Source organism: Sparus aurata, chromosome 17 (genome assembly GCF_900880675.1).
Source record: "Sparus aurata chromosome 17, fSpaAur1.1, whole genome shotgun sequence".
Classification (NCBI taxonomy): domain Eukaryota; kingdom Metazoa; phylum Chordata; class Actinopteri; order Spariformes; family Sparidae; genus Sparus; species Sparus aurata.
Genome location: NC_044203.1, coordinates 29,044,486 through 29,061,063, shown reverse-complemented (window position 1 = coordinate 29,061,063; position 16,578 = coordinate 29,044,486). Strand labels below are relative to the sequence as shown.

At 39.1% G+C, this 16,578-nt stretch overlaps 3 protein-coding genes across 4 annotated transcripts; all 3 read left to right on the top strand.

The window, feature by feature from the left end:
* The first annotated feature begins 296 nt into the window (after positions 1-296).
* LOC115566907 (myelin-associated glycoprotein-like) lies at positions 297-7,998 on the top strand. The gene is made up of 9 exons (XM_030392971.1): positions 297-639; positions 1,179-1,478; positions 1,569-1,832; positions 6,173-6,451; positions 6,536-6,632; positions 6,707-6,748; positions 6,847-6,915; positions 7,092-7,275; positions 7,542-7,998. The coding sequence occupies exons 2-9, from the start codon at positions 1,217-1,219 to the stop codon at positions 7,578-7,580; spliced, it is 1,236 nt and encodes a 411-aa protein (XP_030248831.1). The 5' UTR covers positions 297-639; positions 1,179-1,216; the 3' UTR covers positions 7,581-7,998.
* A 139-nt stretch (positions 7,999-8,137) lies between these two features.
* Positions 8,138-11,905, top strand: LOC115566912 (free fatty acid receptor 3-like). Of its 2 annotated transcripts, none has more exons than XM_030392980.1 (2): positions 8,138-8,332; positions 10,324-11,905. In XM_030392980.1, the coding sequence occupies exon 2, from the start codon at positions 10,328-10,330 to the stop codon at positions 11,231-11,233; it is 906 nt and encodes a 301-aa protein (XP_030248840.1). In that variant the 5' UTR covers positions 8,138-8,332; positions 10,324-10,327; the 3' UTR covers positions 11,234-11,905. The 2 variants fall into 2 exon arrangements, with proteins under 2 accessions (XP_030248840.1, XP_030248839.1); XM_030392979.1 differs by having other exon boundaries at positions 10,318-11,905.
* Positions 11,906-13,406: 1,501 nt separating this feature from the next.
* LOC115568008 (free fatty acid receptor 2-like) lies at positions 13,407-14,309 on the top strand. Its single transcript, XM_030395000.1, has one exon. It carries the CDS (start codon positions 13,407-13,409, stop codon positions 14,307-14,309), a length of 903 nt encoding a protein of 300 aa, XP_030250860.1.
* The last annotated feature ends 2,269 nt before the right edge of the window (positions 14,310-16,578 follow it).

Genomic DNA, 16,578 nt, shown 5'->3' with positions numbered 1-16,578 from the left:
AAGAAAGCTTTCGCAGTCTTCTTTGTCTTTTTTTTATTTTGTTTTGAACTGGCTCCTAATACTGCAGCAAGCTCAGTTTTGTGGTTAATCGGCTCTCACAGTAATTTCTTTCTGTGCTCAGAGTTTCTAGTTGTGTGTCACGTATTTTATTTCCTCATTCATCTCCAAAAATATCATTACAAAAAAGAACAACCACAACTAACATTTGCTTTCTTCTATACTATCTCTCTCACGCTTTTCTCCTCCTCCTCCTCCTCCTCCTCCTCTTACCAAACAAAGGCATCTCAGTGCTCCAGCAAGTGAGAGGCTGGGACATCACTGTACCCAAAACAGTGACCGCAGTTGAGGGGAGCTGTGTTGTGGTGCCATGTCATACAAAACCTCATTCTCGGGTAAAATGGTACCAGTACCATGCTACAAAGTATCCTGTAGTGTATGACAGAGCTCAACCTCATAAGGTGGAACACCAGTTCAAAGGACGTACCTCAGTAGTGGGTAAAGCTGCAGATGGTAACTGCACCCTGGTGATTAATGATGTGAGGAGAACAGACAACAACATTCAAGTTTATGCTTGGATAAACCCAGACTCTTCATCAACTCAGAAATTCCATCTTCAAACTGTAACTATCTCTGTTATTGGTAAGTAATTGTAAACGTACATTTAATTTAGGAAAGCCAAGCCTGTGTGAAAAATTGCTGGTTTACAGGTTCATATTCATTCTAACACTTGTTGGGAGTTGAATAAAAAATGCAATACAATACAATGTATTGTATTGTACATGTACAAATACAATAAGTAATAAAATAAACTTGATAACAATATAGGGTACATAGAAAAAGAGACAAACATAATTAAGGAACTAATTCCCAAGAACCCTTATCACTGTATTACGGCATCCAGGAAACCCTACTGCACCACAGCCACACGTAGCTGCTGTTACTGTTCCTCTATATTTAAAGTGTTTCTTCCACATTACTTATGCATTAACTGATCTTAAACACTGCACATTTGCTCTGCACCATAGCAACGCTTTGATGAATGTAATGCAAAGAAGAAACCTTATTAAGCTTAGATCAAATTTACAACGATCATTTCTGTAATATATTATCTCATTAACTCAACTGTTGATCTTGAAATAACTTTTTTTTTTCTCATTTCACCATGTTTTTACTTCCAGAGGGAAAAGCTCCAATTATCTCTCTCCAGGAACAAATAATGGATGGGGACATTTTACAGGCCAACTGCAGCATAATCCACTCCTGCCCTTCCTCACCTCCATCCCTTCACTGGAGCAAAAGTCAATTTCTGAAGAACTCCACCATAATGGCTTTCAGTCAGGAAATGCAAGGGCAATGGTTGTACACGGAGACCCTGCAGGGACGAGCAACATATGAAATGCATCACAGCAACATAACGTGTTCTGCACAGTTCAGTAGATTCACCAAGAAAAGTCGACTAAAAACACTCAACATGTTATGTAAGTGAAACCGTTTCCCTATTTGAATACACACATTACCAAGAAACTGTCTTTCTATTCTAGTTGTAAATAACGATTTCCTACATCCAGATAAACCTGTGACTGTGACACTGAAGCTGGCAAAGAAACCTGTAACAGAGGGTAGCAGCGTCACTGTGGAGTGTGCTGCAAACTGCAACCCACCACCACACACATACACGTGGCTCAGAAGAGAGATGGGTCAGATCACCAAAATAACTTCGACTCTGAGCAGAAAGCCATTCATCAACATCACACGAGATACTTTCATCTTGTGCATCGCTCACAACGACATAGGAGAGGGGCAGTCTGACTGGTTGGACCTGGATGTTCAATGTAAATACATTTTGCACTCCATTTCCTCTACTACACCAGAAGTAACTGATATAATATCAACTCATCCAGGAATACAGTGCCTAATATTCACACAAAAGAGATGCTGTCCTGGCTACTGAACAGAACCACTAATGAAATTTAAAGCAGCAGCCTGCTCCTTGATCAGTCATTACAAACTTACTAACTACAACAACTAACTATTTAGTTTTGATGATATCTGCATTAAATGATGCAAACATTATCTAGAATATTTCCCAAATATTGATACATTTGAATATATAGCTCTCAGTTTACACAAGATATGTTTATTTCTTCTATGCCAGCCTGTCCCGACTTTTGCTCCACATATTTAACATGATTGATGATATCAGTAATTGACTAATTAATCTCAACACAAAGAACATTTACTAGCTGCTTTGGAGCTTTTGTTCCTAGCTGATGCAGTTGCCTAGTTGTCATGCAAAACTCCAAGGAAAATCTTTGGATAAAGCTCCGGAGCATCTATTGCTGATAATAAATTGGCCTTATGGCTGTTTAGTCAGCTAGTCAACTTTTTCAAAGATTAAGAATTTATAGTAAACTGCTAAGCCAATGTCAGGGAGAAGCCCTTAAAATACTAAAAATAAAAATTACACATGAATATCCACATTTCAATGACAATAGTGTAGCTGCATCTGCTGAGGAAGACCGATTCAATAAAGTGCTGCAGAGATGACGTATTTTTGTAGGCCAACCCAGAAGTTAGCATTTCCGACTGACCCAAATCAAGCTTTGTGGCCAACACAGGTTTATGACAGTTATAAGTTTTGTTTAGCTGGATAATCTCCAGTAATTTGCGTAACTTAACTGAATACACAACCACATAAAGCACAAACACTCCCCAGATAGCAGCAGGCCAATGTCTGTGTTAGCCAACCACAAAAAGACCACCAACAGAAACCGGTAAAATAATACCAGTGGTTAAAAAAACACAACGACTTTTCTTACCATTTAAATGACTTAGGGTGCGGCTTGACAGTGTTAAACTGTCCCAGGAAACCATTGAGAACCTCCGGTCGTCAGGCTTCTCCTACGTTGGTTTGTCGAGGCTGTGGGTTGCTATGGCGACGGCTGGCCGGGAACTACCAAGTTAGCTAAGATCTAGTTTCTAGTCTCTGCTGTCGTACTGGCGCCAAATAAATGCACCCCTTAAATCCCTTTACCTTAGTGAACACAGATAACATGACTGTTGAGGAGAAGCAAAATTATAAGAGAAATAATTATTTTGTGGGAGTGGCTAACCAAGGCGACTTCCGTTTGTTAGCTGCTAAGGTGTTGGTTTTGTAGAACCAACATACCCCTCTGAATTCTGTTGGTAATCCTCAATCCTAGTGTGGGAGACCTAGAAGTAGTCCAGAGGACTCCTAACTCGCTAAGACCTGGTCACAGCCGAATGTTTTGGAGACGCTAAATAACAGGGAATTATTAAAACCATATCAGATGGACCGCGAAGGGATTGAAGTTGTGGATGAGTTGGTGAGGGACGCAATAACACTCCCAACCAACTGAAACAACCCAATAACGCCGCAGTTAAAATGTTTGGCAACACTCCGGTATTTGACTACTTTGGGATTTGGGAAAATGCAGCTCTTTGCACGGGACTAGCATTACCTGGGGACCTCAAGTGATTTAGAAATTATCCCACCACGTCCGTGTTTCGTGCGGCGCATTCACACAGGATAAGCGAAGTCTGTGTTTTAACTCGGATTTACTGACATTATCCCCCGGGTCGATCGCACCGGAGCCCTTACTGGAGCAGCACAACAGTTAGATATGGATATTTTTAATATAATAACTGGTGAGCCTGATGAAAGATGGAAAAATGTTCCTTACTGCATGCTGCCATGCATGTAATCCATCTAATCATCTTTCGAGATTTCGCTCTTCTGATGAGCCTCCTGAATTTACACCCAAAATGTTGTCAAAACTTTCATTTATAATTCCCAACGCAGCCTCCATAATTCTGGACCGGGAAAAAGGCAGAAAAAAGTTGGAAAACACAAAAAACCTTAAGAAAAACAAAAAACGACCCCAAATCACAGAGATGCCGATTCGCACAGGACTAATATTATCACATGAACTCTGTGTTTGGTGAAATATGGTACGTAATTTGCAGTGGAATTTTTACTTTACAAATTACAGACATGGCAGATTCGCACGGGATTAAGATCACAGACGACCTCCGCGATTATTACAAATTACTGGAGGTCCCCACGTTATACTAGTCCCGTGCGAATAGGGCTTGCATTCCATCTATACACAAATTGTCTTTGACACACATTACAATATAGCCTACTGGACATTGTTGGGAAATGGCCCGGATCAACACACGATTCCCGAATTTTAATGGAGAGTGGTTTGACACAGCTTTTCGAGCAAATGCCGTTTTTATTTATTGCCGTTTTTTTATTTATCTTCTAATTTGTCATTTTTGTCCGAAGCGTTTTTGTTTGGCGGGGGGTGGGGGGTGCACTTAATTCTCCCCATAAATACATTTCTTTATCCAATATCTTTTCATAGGCTTTGTCATGGGCTTGTAGGCAACTTTCTTATTTTCACTTCATGCATTGCGTAGCCTAAATTACTTTTCAATGGGCTGCCCTGTCACTCAACAGCGAATCACCGTTGTCACCGCTTCTAAGTGTGTCCTTATAAAATGACGTCACCCATAGCAACAGAGAGTTACTTCTAGTTTAGGAGTTCACTGTTTTCATAACTAAAAGTAGGTCTCAGCGGCTTTGTGAATTACTCTTAAGAAACAACTCCCACTTTTAGTCCGATTTAGGAGTACTCCTAACGTTAAGATAAAAGTCTTTGTGATTACGAGCCCAGGCCTCCTTACTGCCGGTGTAGACTCTGACTCAAAAGAACCCGTTTCTAAGTCTTTTTTTTTCCTCTCTCACTTTTTGTAACGTTAGCTAAAGAGCATTTTTAGGTACGCATCACTTGATTGGACAACTTTATGGCAACCATTCTTCCGCACAGCAACCATCTCACCAACAAAAAAACAAAAATCTAGAAAAATGTATATCTTATTTGCTTATATTTTAAAAACCTTTTAAATCAAATCAATTATATTGATAAAGCCCAACATCACAATCAGATTGCCACAACTGAGCAGGCTGAGGCATCACCAAGTGGTGCCTGAGCCACATGACCTCCTCTCCACTGTGGTAAACTATAACTTATTAAGTTAATTCTGAGTGTTTTTATTATCTTTTTTTCATATAAAAGTCAAGGTCATTTTCACACTAATGTCTAGATGAGAACTTTGCAACTGATAAGTGAATCGTGCATTCTAAGAAAAGGGAAACCAAATATGGTGATGATGAAATGATGAGACAGTACAATACATTTTACTTGACTAATATCAGGCCTAGTGTATCAATGACCATATGTCACTGCTAAAAAATGAGTGTAAAGATTTATTTGTGCTAAATTCAATTGTGTATTTAAGTATATATTCTGTAAATGAGAAAACAAATCAAAAGGTTGTTTGACTATTTGTTTAAAAATGTGCTGAAAGGGGAGCAAAAACTGTAGAGTTGTTTTACCTTTTATGTATTATCCAAATTACACATAACACAATGTGACACAAGAGACACAGATCAGGTCTAGCATCCAGAAATGTTAAAAATTAATTTGATTATGACATTTGCCAAGGCTACAAGAAATTTACTTAGACAAACAAAACGGAAGCTCTGAAGGCAAATCCTCCTGTCCAGGGTAAACAAACTGTGTCTGTGGTTGCATGATAACGTTGCAGCTCTTAGTCCATCACATATACGTGTTTGGACTGAACTGATCTTGCAAGATACAACTGCTAGCAGGTTTTCTGAGATCATTTATATTGATAACATTATAGGCAGGTCATTGTCTCTCAAGATAATGTTAAGAGGATGGAGCTTTAATGTTTACTGAGAATGATTGAGTGATTTCCTGAAGCACAGGGACAAAGGAAAACATACATGAAGATAAAGAAATGCATTGTGTGCAATAAGACTGCATACATGATAAGTATTTAATACATTTAGACAAAATTAAACATCATTATTTTACTGTCTTAATTGTATGTACAGCGTGAAGGAAACATGGGGAGATGCCAGGATGCCTTAAAATATTCAATGTAAATCATGGAACAGCCATTGTTGCTCCTACCATGAAAAACCCACCAGAAAAATCCGATTTTAGAAGCAACTGTTTAAGCATGAGTGTATGTTTGACTTATGGAAAAAGTTACATCCAAGATTTCAGAGAAGTTTGATTATTTGTTAAATAACTTCTTATTTGTATCATTCTAGATGCCCCAGTAATCCTACCTAAATCCTACTGCCACCTGACAGGAGAAGTTCTGAAGTGTGTCTGCCAGGTCCAGGCCCACCCTGACGCTCTTATACACTGGACCATCGATGGAAATGACACCCTGCCGTCCTCCTTCAGTGCTTTCTCCACAAATCAGACACACGTATTGTCTGGTGTAATTAGTGGCCCAGCTCAAAGCCATTCCGATGTTTTTTGCACAGCCAACAACACCCTGGGGAACAGCACCAAAAGGCTGTCTGTAAACTTGTCAGACACATGTAAGTTACTAGTGTACACCCCGCAGCAGATCAACAGTTATTTTGTGTATCATATTTAATAATTAGGCTGTTTTCCTTTTGCAGCCTCTTTGTCCACATGGTTGATCGTTTTAATCATCCTGGGACTTGTTGTGCTGTTTGGATGTACCATCCTCATTTTCAGAAAATATTCTAGAGACAGGTTGGTAGACTTTCACTCCTTGTCGCTCCTAATAATTGTGCAGCCATGATTAAGTTTTTTATATTTACCCACAGACCAGCACCAGGCTCTGTGTGCAACGATACCATCCTTTTAAGGTATTATGGAATATTCTGGAACTTTGTGTTTATTAGTTGATGATGATTGGCTTGAACTTGGCTGAATTCAAAAGATGTATTTGCATCTTTTTTTTAAGGCCACAGGGGCGCCAAGGGTTACCTGACAGTGTTCAGCTACAGTCACCAATATACAACAGTCCTCAAAGGTAAGGAAACGATTTTACTCTCATTCAGCTTATTAATATATCGCTTAAGTATTTGGCTTGATGTGAGTCAAAGTTTTTGTCAACAGGTGCCGTGTGCAGAAGATGAAATGAGATTTGATATGCCTAATTTGTGAGATGTTACCAGACCCACCCACCCACCCCCCTCTCTCTATTAGATCAGAAATTGAAGACTCACAATCAAGCCCACGCAGACCAGAGAGTAACCCTGAGGTGGAAGGCGGAGTTTCAGATGTTTACGACAACGATTGTGTCACAGAAATACGTCTCATCAGAGCTCAGCAGCTCCATGACAAGGAAACAGCACACCTAAGAGAAGGCCAAAAACAGCCACCGGCAAAGGTGCAGTACATGTGACTGGGGAAAATGTATGCAGTGGTTCACAATGGACCATCAGTTATTTTATGCATGAATTAAATGTAAAACACTATACATGTATCAGATTGGGAGCTGGCACAGACTTTGACACATAAAGATCAGATTTAGAGCTTTAGTAACTAAAGGATTGTTCTGTCCCTGACAAATCTCACGTATCACTTTTTTTTCTCCTGTCGCTGTATTACTCAAGCATTGAGAAATATTAAAATGACACTTTTGACCTTCTACAGGCTGCAAATTGCAACATGGATGTCTATCTAAACTGCTGATCAGAGGGACCCCGCTGCTGTCCTTACAGAGTAGACTCCATACAGTCGTTTCCTGTCAAAATAAATGAATTGGTGCATTCAAACACAACATGAAGGGATCTCTGTTTATGTCCTGTTCATGCGTTAACCGATGCTAATGTAAATACGGCTGACAGAAAGGAAACAAATATTTAAACTGTTTCCAGGCAACGGACTGCAGGTCTACTGTAGGCTTAAGGCTGCTTTATAGTTTATTTGTAGCTTCTGTTCCTGAAACTGCAGATCACTCTCTAGAAATGATGATGCAAATGATGATCTCAATGTGTGTGTGTGTGTGTGTGTGTGTGTGTGTACGTGATTTATCTGAAATGATGACTTGTACTCAGAACCTGTTGTGTAGGCGTAAGTTTGAATAAACGCAGGCTTGATGAAATCCAAACCTAATTTCTCGTGTCCAATCTTTATTCAGGCAGAGATCAAGTGGGAGGAGGTGTTATATTAATAAACTCAATATCAAGGTCAACATGAGCTTCAGTTTTGCATTTTGGTTAATATTAACCAACTGGTGTGTGCTTACTGGTCAGTACAGGATGCATAGAGAACTGTGACACACCGGTTTGAATATGACTCAGCGCTTCCGGCTTATTACATTTTATATCAGCTCATCTTTGAACTCACGAGTTATGTATTGGTTGTGTTTGATGAAAGGTGCAGCAAGGACAACAACACCGAGCTTCAGTTATTTTTTTAAAGCCTTTGCCACCAGCTTCCAAGTAAGTATATTTGTCTACCTTATCAGCTGTATTGATATTATGAGCAAACATTTCGAATCCTTTTTGCTTTTGAAATTTCACATCTGCTGTTTGGAATCTGAGGCCGGGAGCTGACTCCGGCACTGTTGTTTCTGAATTGCTCGGTGATCAGAGTCGTGAAAAGCCATTTTCCTTTCCAACTTTATCCACTCCAACATGAAGTCAAAGGACGCTGCGAACACACCTGAGGAATCAACAATGTCTGTAGGACTGTTGAGGGAGACCTAAGGATGCTGATTTGACTTCTTTAAAATCATTACTGTCTCTGAAAAAAAAAAATTGAAAACATGATGATGTGAATAAACCTATAAATGCAACAGAATTGATAACATCCTTGTTTTCTGTTACATTATCAACAGTATTAGCTGTCAGTCATTAACTCTCACAAATGTGGAATTCATGGCAGGTTCAGAATGTGTTTTTGGTGGAGGGGCTATCATGGGCTCCTTTCATTCCTCTAGTTTGTGCCTCCTGGTTTCCTCTCTCCTCCGACCTCCTGCCTGTGAATCGGAAATTGATGTTAGCACCACACTTTGAAAAATGTTGCAGTTCCTAAAAATGCATTTTGAGGAGAGAGGAGGCTTGCCAGAGGAGCAGTGGGAGAGGACGCACAGGTTTAACCTTTGCCTAAGTCTGTTCAGCACCTTTTACAGAAGAAAGAGGCATGACAAGCCTGAATATACAGACCCATGGTGTGGGAGTGTTGGTGGAATACAAATGTGTTCCATATATAGATAAGTTGTATTTACTATTTAAAACACTGGCGTAAGTCCAAGGTGGGGACAGGGGGTTCACAACCCTGTGAATTTGTTTGTTTGTTTGTTTTTAGAGATAATTGGGATTGCACATTTGCACACTAAGTTTCAGGACCCCCACCTTGTTTCATTTCCTATAGATTTTTCATAATTATTATTTTTTTTTTTATTTCGTTGAGGTCATAGACAGCTCTCTCACAGTCCTGGGTTTTTTGATTGTGCAAGTTGGCGTAATATGCATGATTACATTTCATGTCCACGTTGCGCATCCATGCTTGTGATCGTACCGTGCGGAAGCACACCTCTTTCAACCATGCCAGGGCCAAGAAAGCGCTTACAATAGTTAAACATACTGGACGTAGGGGTCAAATGTTCTTGGGCACTGAACAGATGGCCTAGTTTGAGTGTCCTTAATGATAAGTGTTCAACGATAAAATAAGGTGAATACAAAAATAAAAATAAGGGACATCCTGGATCTGTTTGTTCGCTCTTCTTCATTTTTTTATGTATTATAGAAGTATCGGAGCGGGACTCAGTATTGGCAGACACTCAAAATCAAATGACTCGAGTCGGACTCGGACTCGGGGGCAAAAAAACCTGATCGGGACATCCCTAGCCTTAATGTTGGAATCCTTACAACATGTGCATCTAGACTGGCTCCCTATAACCTTGCCTTCACCATGTATCTTTGATTGTTACCAAGGATGAAATCTCCCAGGAACATAAAGGCTGATTTGAAATCCAGTCAGACTGGCAGCCTGGTACCACTCTTGTTCATTTCTTTTAGACAAAACAAATTAATTAAAATGCTGGGGCCTGACTAGATCACCAGTCAGGCTGGCAGCCTGGAACCACTCTTGTTCATTTCTTTTAGACCATCACAGAGACGTGATAGCAGACAGAAATGGTGCCAGGCTACCATCTTGACTGTCTCCATGATTGACAAGATAAATAAATAATCCCACCTTTACGCCTGTATTGTTGGTAGCTGTGACTCTGTGGAAAGTGGAAAGATATCTAGATCTCATTAGGCTACATAAATTATACCATTGAGAAATCATATCTTAGATTTCCTTATATTCCCTTTTATTCACTGACATATCATAGCTATCATTGGCATGGTCTGTGTTTGTTGTCCCACCTTTGCCTGTTTCTTCATAATTTTTTCTTGTGTGTGTTAACTTTCTTTATGTTTAGAATCATGATGGAGACCGAGGTGTGGAGTCAGGTTCTTCTCTCAGTTTACATCATTTCCTTCCTGATAGGCCTGCCCACCAACCTCCTGGCTCTCTACGCCTTCAGTGTTAAGATCCACTCCAAGCCACTTCCAACAGACATCCTTCTGCTCAACCTGACCGTCTCTGACCTCCTCTTTTTGATCATCCTTCCTCTAAAGATGCACGAGGCAGCTTCAGGCATGGAATGGAACCTGCCTGACTTCATGTGCTCATTCACCTCCTTCACTTTCTTCTCCACAATCTACACCAGCTCCTTGCTGCTGATGGCAGTCAGTGTGGTTCGCTATGTTGGGGTAGCTTACCCGTTATACTATCATCAGCTGCAGAAGCCTGTGTACGCGTTAGTTACCAGTGCTGTTATTTGGTTGATCTCAGCAGCACACTGCAGCATTACATTCATCACCTGGCACCATCCAGACCTGGCCCAAAAAAATTCCACAATGTGCTATGAGAACTTCTCCAAAAAGCAGTTGAATGTCCTCCTCCCAGTTCGTTTGGAGTTTTTCATTGTGCTCTGCCTTATACCTCTTATGATTTGTGTTTACTGCTACCTGCGATGCATCTTGATCCTGTACAGCCGCCCTCGGATCTCCCCGATGCAGAAGCAGAAGGCCATCGGCATGGCCTTGGGGACTCTAGCTGTTTTTCTCATTTGCGTGCTGCCGTACAACCTCTCACATTTGGTGGGTTTCTTCCAGGGTGAGAGCCCAAAATGGAGGTACTACACCTTGCTGCTAAGCACCTTCAACACCTGCATTGATCCCATCATCTTCTACTTTTCCTCCTCCTCTTTCCGCTGCAACAGTGAAAAGTCAATTTTCAGGAAACGTGCTCCGGGAGTACAACAGCAAGCCGCAAGTTCTGCCTAATACCAGAAACGCAAATATATTGGATCTATATCCAGCTTCAATGTCATTAATGTACTGTCTACTCAGGACATTATATCAGAATGTGCAATGCCCTCCCAACTGCTTTAACAGTGCAGTTATGTAAGATAATGTCTCACATATATGTTTTAGCAACCACTGTATAACAGAGCATCTTGTTAAGGGTTATCTGTTTGTACTAAAGTGGACCGAGCTGCTTTCAGTTCGAGAGTGTTATGGATGATTTCATGATAAAACCACAGGACATTTTTGGTGCATATGCAAATTTGATATATATTTGAAGAATAATTTGTTTATTGTATGCACGTTTGAAGGAAGGGATATCCTCTACACCCATGTGACATCATTTCCTGTTGTTTTTTTTTTTATGTGGGCAAGCCACTCTTCTGCAGTCATACATTCTGTAGGCAGGCATGTAGAATATACCTGCAAGACAAAACACAGGTCAGCACTCAGGACAGTATGAAGTGGTTTCAATTACATTTCTGTAATATACTCACATGCAAGCAAAAGATAATGGCAAGAAGACTATTGTAAAGGAAATTAGTTTTTTCATGGCAAGACATATTTCTTGAAGCTATCTGTTGTATATAAATCTTACTGTTGATTGAAATAGTGTAAATAAAGCTTTGTGAAAATAAAGTATGACTCTATTGTATTGGTAATTTTTTTATGAGTTTTTTCAAGATTTGCTGTTTGTGGGCAATTTTTCAAAAACATGTAAATAACTGTACAATCAAGAGATTTTTCTCTCTTTTTTAGGTCCAAAAAATTCATCTGACAATGTTCATTAATCCCAACTGTTAAATTTGTTTGTCTGTAAGTATACAATAATATCAGGTGTGCAGGCTGGATTATAAAGTGTCCACTGTTCTCCCCTTGTTATCATGTCTCTGTTTACCAGTACCGTACCCTGCAGATACGAATAGTAATACAATACTACTTATAGTAAAGTTTATTTCTCCTTTTCTCTAAAACTCCCAACTGTTACACCCTTTTTACCCTGAAACTAAATTTAAGCACCAAAGAAGACAGTAAGTATTTCATACAAGAACATTACACAATAAATTGCATAATTACATGTTTAATACCAGGAAATGAAAATATACATTTTTTGCTTTTTTACCTCTCCTCAAAGACTTCAAAAATGCAAAAGTCAAAGTAAAGTTTTTGTCAACAAGTATTGATGTACAGGAGATGAAATAAGATTTCATGTGTGTAAGCTGTAAGAAGATATCGAAAGCATCTAATTGGCTCTCTCCTAGGATTGTTCTGTCTCTCAACACTGAGCATCTTTTTCAAGTCACACATATACATTTTTTTTTTTTACTCAAGAGTTGAGAAATATAACAACTATGCTCTTGACCTTCCACGGGGTCTGGATTGCAACACAAGTGACTATCTCAACTGCTGTTCAGAGGAAATCTACAAGTAGACTCCCGAAATACACTAAAGGCACAGCAGGACAGATCTTTGGTTGTTAATCTTTTTATGATTTCTTTCTTTTTTTTCTGGAAACATCTTCATCTAGGTAAGTCAATATGTTTACCTTATCAATCCTGTTGATATTATACTACATATTGTGAATCCTTTTTGATACTGGAATTACACATCTGGGGTTTGGAATCTGAGGTTAAAAGATGATTTGGGAATTGTTCTGTGATCTTAGTGATGAAAATCCATTTTCCTAAATAACTTAATCCATTCTACTGTAAAAAGAAAAAAAGAAGGAGGATGGTGCAAACACCACTGAGGTATCACTTATACAAAAACATCTGAATTCTTTGTAAATTAAAATTTCTAATGTCTTTGATCAAAAACTGTGCATTTAAAAAATGTTGATGTAAATAATGGCTCAAAGATGAATGATTAATTGTGTTATTTTGTGATAGACTATTATTTACCACATTGATGTTTTATATCTAGTGTACCTGCACTTTAAACTGGCAACTGTTTTTGTCTTAACTTTTATTATAAAGTAATTGTTGATTGCACAATGAGTAATGATGACACCACCAGAGTTTGGATTGGTTCCCTATGAACTTTGTTTTCAATATGCAATTTTGTCAGCCCCCGGGCACAAAATGTTCCTGGACAATGAGATCAGATTTCATTTTATTCATTTATTGTTAACTTCCTTTGGTTTAGGTTCAGGATGGAGACCGAGGTGTTGAGTGACGTCATTCTCTCAGTTTACATCATTGCCTTCCTGATAGGCCTGCCCGCCAACCTCCTGGCTCTCTACGCCTTCAGTGTTAAGATCCACTCCAAGCCACTTCCAACAGACATCCTTCTGCTCAACCTGACTGTCTCTGACCTCCTCTTTTTGATCACTCTACCTCTCAAGATGCACGACGCAGCTTTAGGCATGGAATGGAACCTACCTGGCTACATGTGCTCCATCACCTCCTTCACCTTCTTCTGTGCAGTCTACACCAGCTCCTTGCTCTTGACAGCAGTCAGTGTGGTTCGCTACATTGGAGTAGCTTTCCCTGTTGCCTATCATCAGCTGCAGAAACCTGTGTACGCGTTAGTTACCAGTGCTGTTATTTGGTTGATCTCAGCAGCACACTGCAGCATTATTTTGATCACCAATCACCACCCAGACCTGGACCAAAAAAATTCTACTGTGTGTTATGAAAACTTCACAGAAAAGCAGTTGAAGGTCCTCCTCCCAGTCCGTTTGGAGGTTTTTGTTGTGCTCTGCCTTATACCTCTTGTGATTTGTGTTTACTGCTACCTGCGCTGCATCTTGATCCTGTACAGCCGTCCAAGGATATCACCAATGCGGAAGCAAAAAGCCATCGGAATGGCCTTGGGGACTCTAGCTGTGTTTCTCATTTGCGTCCTGCCATACAACCTCTCACATTTAGTGGGTTTCATCAAGGGGGAGAGCCCAAAATGGAGGTACTACACCTTGCTGCTAAGCACCTTCAACACCTGCATCGATCCCATTATCTTTTACTTTTCCTCCTCCTCTTTCCACTGCAATAGTGAAAAGTCAATTTTCAGGAAGCGTGCTCCAGGAGTACAACAGCAAACTACAAGTTCAACCTAATACCTTAAACACACATAAATATATTGGATCTATATCCGGCTTCAGTGTTTATATTGCACTATATATTGCTGCCATTATATCAGAATGTGCATTGTTAGACAAATTGCTTTGGCAGTGCAGTTTATTTGTAAAACAGTGTCTCACATGTAGATGTTGCTAACTGCTGTGTAACAGAACATCATATTAAGGGTAATCTCTTCCTGCTCAAAGCAACTGAGCTGCTTTCCATCCCAAGCCACTGTGGGTAATTTTATGACAAAACCACGGGACAAGTTTGGTGCATATGCAAATTCAAAATGTTATTATTTTATGGTAAATTCTCTATTTTTGTACAGGAAGTGATATTCTTTACACCCGTGTGACATCATTTTGTGTTTATTTTAATGTGGGCCAGCTACTCTTCTGCACTTGTGCATTCTGTAGGCACACTTGTGGGATATAGTTGGCATTTTAATTAATGCAAAGCTTATGAGGACTTACTATCTCACCATACAGTTACAGCTTAAGGAAAAAGTGTAAATAAAAATTCAGGAAAAGAAAGTGTGACTGTATTGTATTGGTGATTTTTAATATGTTTTTTCAAGAATTGCTGTTTGTGGACAATTTATCAAAAACAAGTAAATATTGCACACTTTGTGAGAGATTTTTTTTCTTTTTTAAAGGCCACAATGTTAATCTGGCAATGTTCAGTAATCACACACACAAAGAACACGTTGCAGGCGATTGGAAAAAGAAAAATCCCAACCGTCAAATTTGTTAGTCTGTCAGTATACATTGATATCAGGGGTGCAGGCTGGATTGCACAGTGTCCACTGTTCTCCCCTTGTTATCTTGTCTCTGTTTACCAGTACTGTACACTGTAGATACCAAGTATTTACAAAATGCTTATAGTATAAATTATTTCTCCTTTTCTCTAAAACTCCCAACTGTTACTCCCTTTTTACCCTGAACTGTAAGAAGATATTGAAAGCATCTAATTGGCTCTCTACTAGGATGTTCTGGCTCTCCACACTGAGCTTCTTTTTCAAGTCACGAATATCACTTTTTTGTCCTCCTGTGGCTTTATTGCTCAAGCATTGAGAAATATAACAACTATGCTCTTTACCTTTCACGGGGTCTGGATTGCAACGTGAGTGACTATCTCAACTGCTGATCAGAGGAAACCAGCTAGTAGAGTCCAGAGCCTGTGATAGATTTAAACACAAGATGAAGGGGCCTCATCGACTGAGGGCTAAATGCTTCTATACACTGTCTGTGTGGCTATTCTCTGTTCTGTTGCTAAAACTGTCTCAAATCTTTCTTGAAATGAGGGTGCAAAGGATGATCTTAATTGAACTTCTGTGTGGATAAATGATTTATCTTAAATGATGACATATGTTCTGAACTTGTGGCCTATGTTGTATAAAGTAGGCTTGATAAAATCTATACATTAATGTTGTGTTTAGTGCTTATTTTAGAGCAGTGGTCTCATCTTTTATCAACATAGTCAAATAAAAAATAAACATGAGCTTCAGTTTTGCATTTTATTTCATATTTATCAGTTGGTGTGTGCTCGTTGCTCAGTACAGGATGAGTCGAGAAAGGTGACACACGTGGCTTGATGATGACATGATATGCTCTTCCTGGTTTATTACCTGTCATATCAGCTCAGGAACGAACCTACTCGTTATGACAGAGCACAGCAGGACAAGCAGCCCAGAGCTTTGTTTTTTTGCTTTTTAAGTTGTTTATGTTTTTGTTTTTCGGAAACATCTTCATCTAGGTAAGTAAATATGTTTACCTTATCAGTCATGTTGATATTATACTACACATTACAGATCCTTTTTGCTACCGTGATTAAATTCAGTAATTAAATGATGATTTTAATTTTTAGTGATGAAAAGCCATGTTCCTCATTAAATGTATCCATTCTAATGTAAAAAAAAAAAAAAAAAGGAGGCTGAGGTATCACTAATACAAAAACATTTGGATTATTTGTTTGTTATTAAAAACTTATTATGTCTTTGATAAAATACTGCACATTTAAAAAATGTTGATGTAAATAATGGCTCCAAGATTAATAATTAATTTGTTATATTGTGATTGACTATTATTTACCATATTGATGTTTTATATTTAGTGTACTCGCCCTTTAAACTGGCAACTGGTTTTTGCCCTAACCATTATCATAAAGTAATTTTGAGTAACGATTGAAAAATGACACCATCGTTATTTAGATTGGTTCCCTATGAACTTTGTTTGCAAGATGCAATTTTGTCGGCTACCAAAA

Coding starts and splice junctions, on each gene's coding strand:
- LOC115566907 (XM_030392971.1), top strand. CDS start 1,217: ATGGATGGGGACATTTTACAGGCCAACTGCAGCATAATCCACTCCTGC. Junction 6,452..6,535: donor TGTAAACTTGTCAGACACAT/GTAAGTTACTAG, acceptor TTCCTTTTGCAG/CCTCTTTGTCCACATGGTTG. Junction 7,276..7,541: donor AAAAACAGCCACCGGCAAAG/GTGCAGTACATG, acceptor GACCTTCTACAG/GCTGCAAATTGCAACATGGA.
- LOC115566912 (XM_030392980.1), top strand. CDS start 10,328: ATGATGGAGACCGAGGTGTGGAGTCAGGTTCTTCTCTCAGTTTACATC.
- LOC115568008 (XM_030395000.1), top strand. CDS start 13,407: ATGGAGACCGAGGTGTTGAGTGACGTCATTCTCTCAGTTTACATCATT.